This window comes from Mesoplodon bidens (genome assembly GCF_964165515.1).
Source record: "Mesoplodon bidens genome assembly, chromosome: 10".
NCBI lineage: Eukaryota > Metazoa > Chordata > Mammalia > Artiodactyla > Ziphiidae > Mesoplodon > Mesoplodon bidens.
The window spans coordinates 26,574,516-26,587,913 of NC_138172.1; the positions used below are offsets into that span (position 1 = coordinate 26,574,516).

General features: G+C 40.9%; 1 protein-coding gene across 2 annotated transcripts in view; it reads right to left on the minus strand.

Annotated features, from left to right (window-relative positions):
- The window catches only part of SYNPR (synaptoporin), a 285,823-nt gene that overhangs the window by 29,929 nt on the left and 242,496 nt on the right, over positions 1 to 13,398 (minus strand). For both annotated transcript variants that reach the window (XM_081245569.1, XM_081245570.1), the window contains one exon: positions 10,398 to 10,596. In XM_081245569.1, coding sequence (XP_081101695.1) covers positions 10,398 to 10,596 — 199 coding nt within the window. The remainder of the gene's footprint in view (positions 1 to 10,397; positions 10,597 to 13,398) is intronic.

Below are 13,398 nucleotides of genomic sequence, written 5' to 3' on the forward strand. Positions count from 1 at the left end.
CTGTCTCTCTCTACCTTTCTTTCTCTCCATATCTAGGATCTGCTTATCTCTGCTCAGCTTTATTCTTTTCACAGATTCCTTCCACATCGTGGGCAGTGTGACCACTATCAACTAAACTCACATCTTCCTAGCCTCACAATTCCAGAGGAAGAACTTCACTCCATAGATAAATCCCAGAGGAGACTCTGACTGCCTGGCTTGAGTCACCTGACCATTTTATGTTATTGGGTGAGGCACCATGACTGATAGTTCAGCAGGACCATATGAGTCTACGAAGGAAGGTGGCAGGCCAACAAATATGTCCACTATTATATTATTTCCCCCTACATTCTTTTTTTTTTTTTTTTTTTTGTGTGGTACGCGAGCCTCTCACTATTGTGGCCTCTCCCGTTGCGGAGCACAGGCTCTGGACGCACAGGCTCTGGATGTGCAGGCTCAGCGGCCATGGCTCACGGGCCCAACTGCTCCGTGGCATGTGGGATCTTCCCGGACCAGGGCACGAACCCGTGTCCCCCGCATCGGCAGGCGGACTCTCAACCACTGCGCCACCAGGGAAGCCCTCCCCCTACATTCTTGCTCAAGCCATTCCCCTAGTCAAAAAGCCCTCCCCTCCATCCAGCTGGTCTCTACTCTTTGTCAAGTCTCACAGACTCCATAAACCTTCTTTGACCACTCAAGCCAATAAATGGCACTTGCTGTTTCCCATTGACTCTTACATGATGTCTCTATCACCAGCACTAGTAAAACACACTTCTCTTGTGCTTTTATCATGATGTGTCTTTGTCCTGCCTTATTGACTTGACTGTCAGTTGCAGCACAGTGAGGGTTTGTATATTTCATGCCACTGCAGGCCCCATATGTCTTGCACATAGGGGATGCTGAATAGGCTGATAGACATTCTTGGATTTCATTTTCATAGTTCCAGATAAAAATGGGGTGGTAGCAGAGTACCATGATGAAGAGTGTGTCTCTGAAGCCTCACTCTCTGTGCATCACAGTACAAGTTACTTAACCTCTGTAAATCTGATCCAGCATCTGTAAAATGGGCACAATAATACCCACCTTAAAGATGTTTGGAGAATTAAATGAGGTAACTACTATATAATTTAATTTCTGGCCTGTGGAAAGTGCTCAAGAGTAAATGGCAGCTCAAACAGTGGCATCTTAGCCTTCTTTTCCTTAGCCTCAACTGCAATTTTTCTAAGTTCTTTTTCCATTGTAATAATTTCCTTTATTTTTTTTTTTTTGGTCTTGTAATTTCTAGGTTGTCAATATCTACATACTTTTCTGCCTACAGGGGTGGCTAGCTAGTCAATTCAGTAGTGGACCCACAAAGCTATAAATAACAGTCACTGCAATTCAGGCTTAGGTGTTCTTGAGGCAGTATATGAATCAATTAGATCTTTCTTAGACATTTCAGAATAACTTAGAGACAGATTCCAAGTTGCAGGTCTCAGATAACTAGGTGTTTGAGTGAAGGGGAGATCACAGCTTGGCCAAGCTCTCAAGTATTTTCACTTAACCATGTCCCTCATAAGGGATCCAAGCCAGTTTTACCTTGAGTCACATTCTCTTCTGTTCCCTGGGCAAGGTTTGAAGCTCTCCCTTGCATGGCTCTGTGGCTTTGATTAGAGTCCTGCTAATAAGCAATGGAAATGAAGATGCCCAGCTGGGAGAAAGAGCTAAGAGGGCTGCAAAATATCCAAGCTCTGGACTTTGTGCCAATTATTTGAAAGTTTAATGAACCATGGGTATTAGTGCAAGACATCACTGAACTGCTGAAAGCCCCAGTGAATCCAAGCTGCATGTGTGAGTGTCTGCTTGTTCTGGAATCAAAGAAATAAACTTAGCAAAGAGTAAGGATATTTTTGCCATCATGGGGGCGGGGTGAGGTGGGCGATATTTCACCACTTTCAAAATATGATAGGAGGAGGGTAAAAGTCTGAATCTAGTTTCTCAGTTGGATGCCCCCAAACAATCAAATTTTCCAATTTCTACCTGTTACACCACTTTGCTCTTCACACTCTGCTATTTTCAGACTTGCCAACTGACAAAGGATTCAAGCTCCTGTTCTCTGGAGCCTGGCTTATTTAATGGAACTATGTTCTTTCCCCTCTTTCCCTAAAATATGAGATCTGAGTGCCAGGATGGGAGTGGGAGAGCTGAAGGGAGGGGAACTGAGTGATGGGGACAGAGTGACCCCATCTTAGGGCTGACTGCACCTGTCCCTAATGACAGCAGCTTATACTGAATTTGGAAGCTCTAGAAAACAACAAAAATAATATATGGCTGTTTGATGTCAACAGTGTAAAAAGAAGCCTTCCAAAGCATTTCTCAAGATGAGAGTCAGTGGAGTTCGAATTTATCCACTTTGTTTTTTAGCCAGTCAGTCCACTGAAATGTAATAAACTTTAGCTGCATGGACAGCACAGTATGGACACCAGACTACATGATGGAAAATAATGGCTTGCATTCAGGAGCACTTGCTCCTGTTCTAATTGCTTTGTGTGCAATAACTCATTTAATCTGATCGACGATTTTACAGGTTGAGAACCATTGTTATCTCTATTTCACAGGTGAAGAAACCCAAGTACAGAGAGGTTCTATAACCCACCCAAAGTCACACAGGTGACAGACAGTGGTGCTGAGATTTGGACACAAGCAGTATGGGTACAGAGCCTGAATTCTTAACCACTGGTAACCTACTGTCTTCCCATGACAGATTTGGCCTTCAAGGGTAATAGGAATAAAGCAGGGAATTTGAGGCCAGCAGCTAGGTCTTACTCTGCAGTGTGTCCTTGGTGCCTAGCACAGGGCCTGGGACCCAGCAGGACTTAGACAGCCTTGATCATTACTCTTGAATCCAAGGAAGAGCTTTGTCTTGTAATCAAAAAGGAAACACATTTGGGGCTTTGCCAAATTTCCACTAGGTTCTGGTTTTTCTAATTGAATGATGAGTTCCCTGGAATGAGAGGAAATCTGACAAAAATGGATGGAGTTTGGATAAACATTCTCTGCTAGCCCTCTGAAGGCACTGGCTCCAACACAGGACAGGAAGAGCTCTGGGCCCCTGAAGAATCACACTAATTCCATAAGCAGTTCACTGCTTTTATTAAGGCTATCGGACTACAGCCCATCTCTTTGTTTAACTAGTGAATTGGAGAAATGTGGTACCAAATACAGTGGGAATTAACCCTCATCTAAACTGTAATTAAGAACCTGCTAATCATAAGAAAGCTGGAAAAGAGCTGAGGATGTAAAATCTGATCAAACGTGTAGACGTTGTGCTGGGAACATTTAAAGTGGATTAATTTATTTGCCTTCATCTGTGGTGCCGATTCTGGAACGATGTATTTGTTGATGCAAAATATATAGTAGTTTAGATTAACAGTTCACGTAAGGTTAGGTCCATGCCCTTTTCTTTTTTTTTAACATCTTTATTGGAGTATAATTGCTTTACAATGGTGTGTTAGTTTCTGCTGTATAACAAAGTGAATCAGCTATTCATATACATATATCCCCATATCTCGTCCGTCTTGCGTCTCCCTCCCTCCCTCCCTATCTCATCCCTCTAGGTGGTCACACAGCACCGAGTTGATCTCCCTGTGCTATGCGGCTGCTTCCCACTATCTATCTATTTTATATTTGGTAGTGTATATATGTCCATGCCAGTCTCTCACTTCGTCCCAGCTTACCTTTCCCCCTCCCCGCATCCTCAATTCCATTCTCTATGTCTGCGTCTTTATTCCTGTCCTGCCCCTAGGTACTTTAGAAACTTTTTTGTTTTTTTTTAGATTCCATATATATGTGTTAGCATGCGGTATTTGTTTTTCTCTTTCTGACTTACTTCACTCTGTATGACAGACTCTAGGTCCATCCACCTCACTACAGAAAACTCAATTTCGTTTCTTTTTAGGTCCATGCCCTTTTTTTTTTTTTTTGCGGTACGCGGGCCTCTCACTGTTGTGGCCTCTCCCGTTGCAGAACACAGGCTTGGGACGTGCAGGCTCAGCAACCATGGCTCACGGGCCCAGCCGCTCCGCGGCATGTGGGATCTTCCCAGACCAGGGCACGAACCCGTGTCCCCTGCATCGGCAGGCGGACTCTCAACCACTGCGCCACCAGGGAAGCCCTGGTCCATGCCCTTTTGTACTGCCAACACTTCTTGGAAGTGGAAACTACACACACACAGACCCACACACACAGACCCACACACACAGACCCACACACACACAAGCCAGAATGTCAGATTCTGACAGGTGTGCCTACCCCTAACAAGATACACATTTGGGAGGCTTCATATGATGTTATTCTTTTTTTGCACCAAACACATTATACTTGGGGCAGAATTTCAAAATAATCTCCTCCGTTTATCCTCTCATCATCCACCACATGCTGTGAAGTTGTCTTTACTATTAGCCCAGCCCACCTGGGGAGGGAGTGCCTTGGCTTCCGGGTGGAGGTTCACTTCCTCCTCCAGGTAGGTCACCAAAGTCCATCTACATAACCTCTAGCAGGTCATTTGTAGGAGAGTCATAATTATTAAATAATTTTCCTCAACAGGCTGGATGCTTTTAGTTCACCCATATACACACATTGCTTGGCCTGTTGAAGATACAATTTAAGTGAAATACACTTAGACATGAAGTATAACTAACATGATGAGAGAAGAGAGAGGGAAGAGAGAGAAGAAAAGAGGGAAAAAGGGTGAGGAAGGGGAGGAGAGAGAAGAGAGGTGAGAGATGGGCTTCTCAGCAATTTCTGAATAGCTCAGAGACTGCAATTCTGATTTCCATCTCTAATGACAGCCAAGAAAGATGCAGTTGAGAGTAGGAGCATGCGTTGGATTCTCTGAGCATCCAGCTCTGTGCCTGCCTGCTACTCTCCTCTCAGTGATGGCCTCAGCCCCTACTTGACAATGGGGAGCCTTATTTTGTTAGGGGGTTAAAAATCCACCTTCCAATCATCTCACAGGGTTCCAGAAACGGAAAGGTTAACTGGAAGGCTCAACCTAGCAACTGCGATCTGAGAAGTAGTCCTGAGTCAAGCCTGATCGTGTGGGACTTGGCAGCGGGTGGGGGTCGAGGGAAGAAAGTGCCTGGGATAAGGGGACTGGAGGAGAGTAGTACTGTGAGGGCTGCAGGCAATTAAAGGAAGGCACCTGCAATTCCTCTTTAGGGGGCTAAGGTACTACCTAGTAATGGGCAGGAGAAAAATTAACATGAGGATAACAACAGGGCTACAATTAGATACCATTAATCCATCACTTGCTGGTGTGCCTCTCCCTGTGCAAAGCGCTTTGTAGGCATTAACTCTTCCTTTTCTTACAGCAGCCTTGTGACATGTGTATTATTATTAGCTTCATTCTATAGATAAAGTTGTAGGCTTCCAACTGTTAAATAACAGGTCATACAGGGGGGATTAAATTCCAGGACCCCAAAGTTTAGCCACTACCCTCAAGATCACTGGCCTAAGAGTCTGAGTCCTTGTTCTGCCATTAACTTCTTTGACCACAGGCAAGGTCCCTAATCTCCCAGGGATTCATTTTCCCATGCCTGGTGCTTGACAAAGAGGAGTCACAGTGAATCTGTAGAATGAGGCTGATTGTAATCGCTCCACGTCTCTCTCAGGATTGTTTTGAGGCTGGATGGGAAATATGAAAATATTAGGAATGCATCGGGCATAAAACAAATGTGAGCCATGGGACCACCGCATGACTGCAATGGGTAAACACTTCTAGTCCCATAAACTGCCTCTGGTCAACCTGGTCTCCTTTATGGGAAATGGAGAGCTTCAACAACACAGCCCCTTCCTTTCCCACAAAATCTTAATGTGAATATTGATTCTACTTGACATTTAGAGTAGTTACTTTAAACCAAATCTCTTGTGAGAAGGATTCACCAAAATGTGGGATGGTGTTTATTAGATACTCATTCTGAGAGCACTTTGTCAGCTTGGTAAGATAAGTTATTTTTTTAAACTACTTTACATTAATGAAAAAAAAAACCCCTAAAGCCTCACATCGTCACTATTTGACATGAGATCTGAAAATGGTTCAGAACATCCTGTCTCAGAAATCTAGGAAGGAGATTTGGCTTTAAAACTGTACTCTAAGGAACTTGACAGAATGATATAACCAGAGGTGACATTTCAATTCCACAATCATGTACCATTCAGGTGGCCAATTCTGCTTTCTGAGAAAGATATTTATTCATCTGTACAAGAAGGCACTCACTGCGGTGACGTACAGTAGCTGGCTGATTCTGTTGGCCTGATTTTCTCACTACTGTGTCATTCAGCATCATTAACAATTATGTTACTTCTAAAGACATGCAGATTCTCATTTTCACTTAAAGGTGGGCAATCTTGTCAAGCATATTCAGTAGAGAAAGATACCTTAAAAAATAGTCATTGATAATAGCCATTGGCTCCAGTCTGCCTGAAATTGCTCACGACTGCTTACAAATATATAGTAATCAGTCCTGGTAATCTCTGATTTATAATCGCCATTGATCTTGGGCATGTTTAAAGCCTGTTTTCTATCACTGACATCCTTCATGTGCAACAGAGATAAACAGCAGAACCCTCTAGTTATCCTAGCATCATAGATTCACGGCAGCCATTCTATAACTCCAAATGGATTCTGAAGGCAAATTTTAAAAAACCCTCTATGACAGTCAAATAAGCAGAAAAGTCTAGGGGTTCTAGGGTTTGGTTTCTCTATATCCTGAGCAAGAAAATAACAGGAGCTGTCCAGGTGTATAAACCAATTTGTCCTACCCACCTATGCCCCTCCAAATTTGTAGCACATTGCCTATCAGTATTTTGGACCCTCTTGCATGGTAGTTATGAATTTGGGACCTGGATTTGGAGAGACCTGGGTTCAAACTCTACCCTCTGACTATTAGTAATGTGACCTGGGAGAGTTAATTGGGTAACTTCGAGCCTCCCTTTCCTCACCTATAAAAGTGTATAACAATACAAGCTACGGTTGTTGTGAGTATTAAATCAACTCCACACAGAGTAAGAAACTCTATCAATACCAGCCGGTATTTTTGTTGTTACTATTATCAACACCATCACCATTCTCATCACTTTCCTCCACATTGATCTTATCTGTGCATGATGAATCCTGTCATGTCCTAGAGGATTATAGAGAATCCCGAACTACAGAATAAAGGGGAAAATGTGGGTTTTGTAAAAAAAACAAAGCAACAATAACAAAAGAATAGTTAGTGACAGGAACAGAGAGAACAAGTAATGATCAGTAGTCATCTTTCTGAATAAATAGGCTTGGCTTTAAAAAAGTACAATTACTGTTAGTTTAGTATTTGAAGGTTTTCTTAGGTATGAACCACCTTCTTGAGATCTTGCTCACACTGTGGATTGGCCTTAACCTGCTAACTCACAGTTAAGGGTGGGTACCATAGCCCACCCCTCCTTCCCCAGTCACGGCCCCACTGTTGTGGGATTAGAACTGGAAAGGCTTGTCATTTGCAGCTGCAATGGCGTCATACTGATCCTCTACATTCATTCTGTCTCTGTGACTCTTAGGATTTGGGCTCTCTTTTAAATTAACTTTTATCTGCTAAGTAATGAGCACATCAGTTTTTTATTTTTATTTTTTTGCGGTACGTGGGCCTCTCACTGTTGTGGCCTCTCCCGTTGCTCAGCACAGGCTCCAGACGCGCAGGCCCAGCGGCCATGGCTCACGGGCCCAGCCGCTCCGCGGCATGTGGGATCCTCCCGGACCGGGGCACAAACCCGTGTCCCCTGCATCGGCAAGCGGACTCTCAACCACTGCGCCACCAGGGAAGCCCCCAGTTTTTTAATATCACTGAAGTCTCACCTAGGAGCCTTTCCCTTTTTATTACTAGAATTAACTCCCCGCTCCTCCCCTTCTTCCACGATGTAATAAAACAAAACCTACCTAGTGTAGTACACAATTCAGGATTTCATTATATCCTGCTTGATTGGAAAGACTATTTACACAGAGATGAAATAGCATGGCCTCACAAGATTACTTCTTATGAGGAGAATGTAGTTTTATATAACAAAATAGAGCTTTTCCCACTGTATAGGCAAACTAACTGAGTCAGTTTCTTCTCTCTGGAAGTCAAGAGTATTTCCTCAGACTTTATAATTCTATGACAGTGTCTACATATATCCAGGAATGGATGTACACATGTCAGTTTTATAGTATACACACACACACACACACACACACACACACATGTATCTCAACCTCTTTGATGTATCTATCTGCACATCATGCGAGGGTTAACCCCAAGGTAGGTGACACTGTTAAAGATATTTTAAAACCATTAAGACCAGTAGCTCCAATTTGGGAGGGAAAATTTAAAAAAAGACATCTGTCCAAAGGTTCAAGTTCTGCTGATTGACTTTTCTTTTTGCACAATAACATACTGAAGTGCTATAAAACAGATCTCAGTCCCTTCAAACTTAATCATGACGTTTTACAAATAAGGGTTTCTCCCAGCTACCCTTCAAAACATGTTGATTTTAAGTTTCTGGTCTCCATAATATATAGATTAGACTAGAGATCTGTAAAATTTATTTCACTCACATACTCCCTAAAAGAATTTGTAAAAACTGTGTGCCTATTCGTATAAAGTTGACATATAATTTTGTTTTTATTAAAAGTCTAAACAGTTGCAAGAGTGTAATGTTGGGCATAAGTATTGATATTTAAAAATATATCCCATTGTATCAATTTTTAGATGAATTCAATGGAATTGTTATTTGATACTCTCTATTACCCATTTAAAAATTATTAAACAAATTCCTCATTAACAGTCAGAAACTTTACATGTTTTTTTTGTTCTCCTTGAACTTGTATTTCCATTATACTTCCCCCACCGAATGATAGCCTCATATAACATTTTTTATACTGGAAAGCATTTTATCGATCACCCTGTTACATTTCTTTGCAACAAAAATATGTATATAAATTAAAATTACTCTTTGATTACCCATGACCTTAATGCTTTAAGTATCAAAATTTTTTCTTTTGAGTTGGGTAATCATTAAAAATGTTATTAATGCACAACTGTCCAAAACAACATAAATATATTATAAATGTTAATAATTATTAAATCTTAAAAGTAAAATTTTTATTAGAAATGGATGGGACTGTTTTTTCTTCAATTAGCTGATGTACTTTCGAGGGACAAATATTACTTACTTCTAACATGGGACTTCATTCAGCATAAATTCTATTTCCATTTCTCGTTGTACAGATGTGTTGAGAAGGTTCGCTCACAGAAATGAGTAGATGAGAATGGATGGGGTTTTGTTACAGTGATGCCATTAATTTCTCTGAATTCCTTCTGAGTAATATGTCCCAGACCACAGAGTGATCTGTCATCAAAAATTACTTTTTAATGATCTATCAGCTGACGTAGATTAGGAATTTCTATTTTATTGAAAGGAAAAAATTGGAAACCTCCTTAGATGCAAAAGGATACACTACCCAGCCATTTGAATAACTCACTTTACCAACACCGATATTTCAAATGGTCCTTTGTTTTAGTGCCTCCAAGGCTTCGCAACCTAGCAATATCCCGTGTATGGGGATGGAAAAGAAGGATGCTTTTATTTTATAAAAGGGGAATAGGTGATTAAGAAAGAAGCAGTAACATATTTTCAGAAGCAGGGCATTCTCAGTAAGATAAGTTTTAGGCAAATGTACATAAGAAAGCTGAAAAATTTTAAATGTATTTCCTTAAAGTTATCCATGCTTATGCACCCCTCTGAGAGTTGTTGTGTTCCCCTAGGTGTCTGTGTGTCCCTATTTGGACATGCTGAGCTAGACTGGTTTCACTCAGGTGAGTCCTTGAACCACTGTGTAAGGAAAAAGAAAGTGGGGGAGGGTTGGTGGTGGAAAGAGATAAGATAGAGGTAGAAAGAGAGAGAGAGAGTGAGAGAGAGAGATTCAGAGACAGAGAACTCCATCTTCAAACTAAACCATTCTATGAGCAGTCTATCATATACCAAAGGAATAACACATTTCAATAAGTACAAGTCACACTGTCTAAACAACCAGTGAGAAAAAATGGTCGACTACCTCCATAATACTGGAATTATAAATAAATCTGCAGCAAGCCTCACTACTCTTTCCTTGATCTCATGAGATTTCCAAGCATTTATTGCAGAGGAGTTTCTAGCAACTCTTACAATACTTCTCCAGCGCAGGCGCACAAAAGAATGACAGGCATCATGTTTTCGTTTTAGATCTAAGAGATTTGGATGAAAAAGAATGTGATTGCCTTTCAAATACCTGCCCTGAGGGCTCAGGTAACTCCAAAGCCTTTAAGCACTGGAAAAAAGAAATTAGAAGGGACAGAAAAAGTTATTTCATAAAGCAAACGACTTACGATGAGTGGACCCCGGTTGTTTTCTCGATACTTGTTCTGGAAGAAGATGTAAACGACAGTGGCGGCCAAGGAGTAGAGGAAGGCAAAGACAGCCACGGTGACGAAGAACTCTGCCGAAGATGAGGAGTCGCCAATCAGGGCCACCTTCTGCCGCTCCTTCCCCTCACAGGTGGGCACCTCAAACGTCACTTGGTGTAACCTAAAGTACCAGAGATACCAGAGAGGAGAATTGTTAAAACGCTATGGAGAGAAAACTCGATGCCATAAGTGAGATGTGATTTGGGACCTTCATGGCATGCCTCTGTGACAAGTTCATTAGAGAAATTACAGAGATTGTAGCTGGACTCGTGGAAGCAGATACTGCAGTGAAACATCATTCCATTAGGTTTCACAGTAGCTAGTCACTTTAGAGAGAGGGGAGGAGGGAAGGGGAAAGTGATCCTGAAATGATGATGGGTTAGACTACGACATCCTCCCCCTTAAGTTCTCCAGTGGTTTCTCATTATACTTGGACTCACACCCTAACTCCTAAACGTGACCCACCAGGTCCTGGCTTAGGGTCTTTTCACTGACTGTTCCCTTTTCCTCAATCACTCCGTCTCCTGACATTGCCCATGGCTGGTTCCTTCGTGGCATTCAGGTGACAGCTCAAAATGTCATCTCCTGGGAAAGTCTTTTCCTGACTATTAATCTAAAATAGTTCTTTTCCCTTAGACATTTCTATCACATCTCCCTGTTCAATGTCATTCATAGCGCCCATCACCAACCACACTTCCTTGGTAATGTATTTAATTACTTTTTTTTTTTTCTGTCTCCACTTGATTTGGGATCTTGACTTTCTTCTTCTCTGTAAATCCTGAATACCTGACACTTGTTAGACACTCAGTAAACAGGATTTGGATAAGTGAACAAACATTCTTGATTCTGTAAGATGACTGATACGCCCTAGTTTGACTGAACCTTGAGAACTTCTATTTTAGAGAATAAGTTCTGTCAGGACAGCATCCAGGCCCAATATATTACTTAATAGAGAAAAATAAGATTTTGGAAGGCGGTACATTCTGCTCAATAAATGATACCTAAGGAAGATGTGTTATATCTAGTACATAGCTCATGCTGTGAACTGGGTGGTGATCTGTAATTCAATATAGGAGCCAAAATTCTGCTTCTTCAGAAGACTAAATTATCCCTTGAGTATTAGGGAGGCACTTGGAAATAGACATGAATGAGGCTTAGTGATATCAGTAAAGGAACACCTGGAAAATTATCTACAAAACCAACGATGATAAAACCATTGACGAACACAATAAATTCCCAACTTATGCTTAAGAAGTATTTCTCTAACTAAGCAAAACTTGATTCCTTTAAAATATATTTTTTGTGTACATTCTCTTACAATTTGGATAATGACAAAATGATAAAATAGTAATACTAATAGCAACTAACATACTGGAGTATTTATGTGCTAGATATTGTGTTTTATATGTATTGTTTCATTTAATGCTCACAGCAGCCCTATGATGTAGGCATTTTATTGCCCCTTCTCCCTTTACACATGAAGAAACAGGCTTAGAAAAGATTAAGTAATTTGTGCTAAACCACAAAGCTAGTAAATAGGGCCAGGAACTTTTTAATTTCTACGTTAATCTGTTTCTATTAAATAATGAGAATATTAAAACTAGGATGAGTTTTTAAAAAAGTGGAGCCCATGGACAACTAGCACCATAACTATGGGTCTTGTTAAAAATGTATATTCCAGGGTCTGACCCAGACCTACTGAACTGAAATCTCTAGGGGTGTAGCTTAGCTGACAACCAAAGCAGAAAACTCCAGTCCCCCTAAGTTCCTTATTTCTCAGAAACCTATTCTTTTTCACTTATTGCTTGACTTGAGAAAACTGTTTACATAGTCAGCTTGATTTTGCTTATTTATACTGAAGATCCTCTTGTTTCTTGTCAACCAGAAAAGTGTACAGCTTCAGTAAAATTCAGGAAAATAGAAGCATTCATCATGGTTATGCTGTAGAGACCCTTCCTCCCCTTGCCAGAGATACTAAGATATTTCTCAATAGCTGAGTCTGTGAGAATGAAAAATGAAATAGATTGAAAAGGTAATCATGCCAATTATTCTGATAGAGGTGATTTTCAAATAATGAACACTTTTTTTCTCACTATCTTGTATACGTCATCCACTCAACATATTTTTTTTAACATTTCATTGGAGTATAATTGCTTTACAGTGTTGTGTTAGTTTCTGCTGTATAACAAAGTGAATCAGCTACATGCATACATATATCCCCATATCCCCTCCCTCCCTATCCCACCCCTCTAGGTGGTCACAAAGCACTGAGCTGATCTCCCTGTGCTATGTGGCTGCTTCCCACTAGTTATCTATTTTACATTTGGTAGTGGATATATGTCAGTGTTATTCTCTTACTTCGTCCCAGCTTATCCTTCCCCCTCCTTGTGTCCTCAAGTCCATTCTCTACATCTGTGTCTTTACTACTGTCCTGGACCTAGGTTCATCAGAACTTTTTTTTTTTTTTTTTTTAGATTCCATATATATGTGTTAGCATACAGAGAAAGTTTTTCTCTTTCTGACTTACTTCACTCTGTATGACAGAGGGAACCCTCTTGCACTGTTGGTGGGAATGTAAATTGATACAGCCACTATGGAGAACAGTATGGAGGTTCCTTAAAAAACTAAAAATAGAACTACCATACGACCCAGCAATCCCACTATTGGGCATATACCCTGAGAAAACCATAATTCAGAAAGAGTCATGTACCACAATGTTCACTGCACCACTATTTACAATAGCCAGGACATGGACGTAACCTAAATGTCCACTGACAGATGAATGGATAAAGACGATGTGGCACATATATACAATGGAATATTACTCAGCCAAAAAAGAAACACTCAACCTATATTTTTAACAAGAAGCTCTGTAGTTCACACAATGTCTAGATTCTGGGGATAACGTAGGGAACAAAGATAG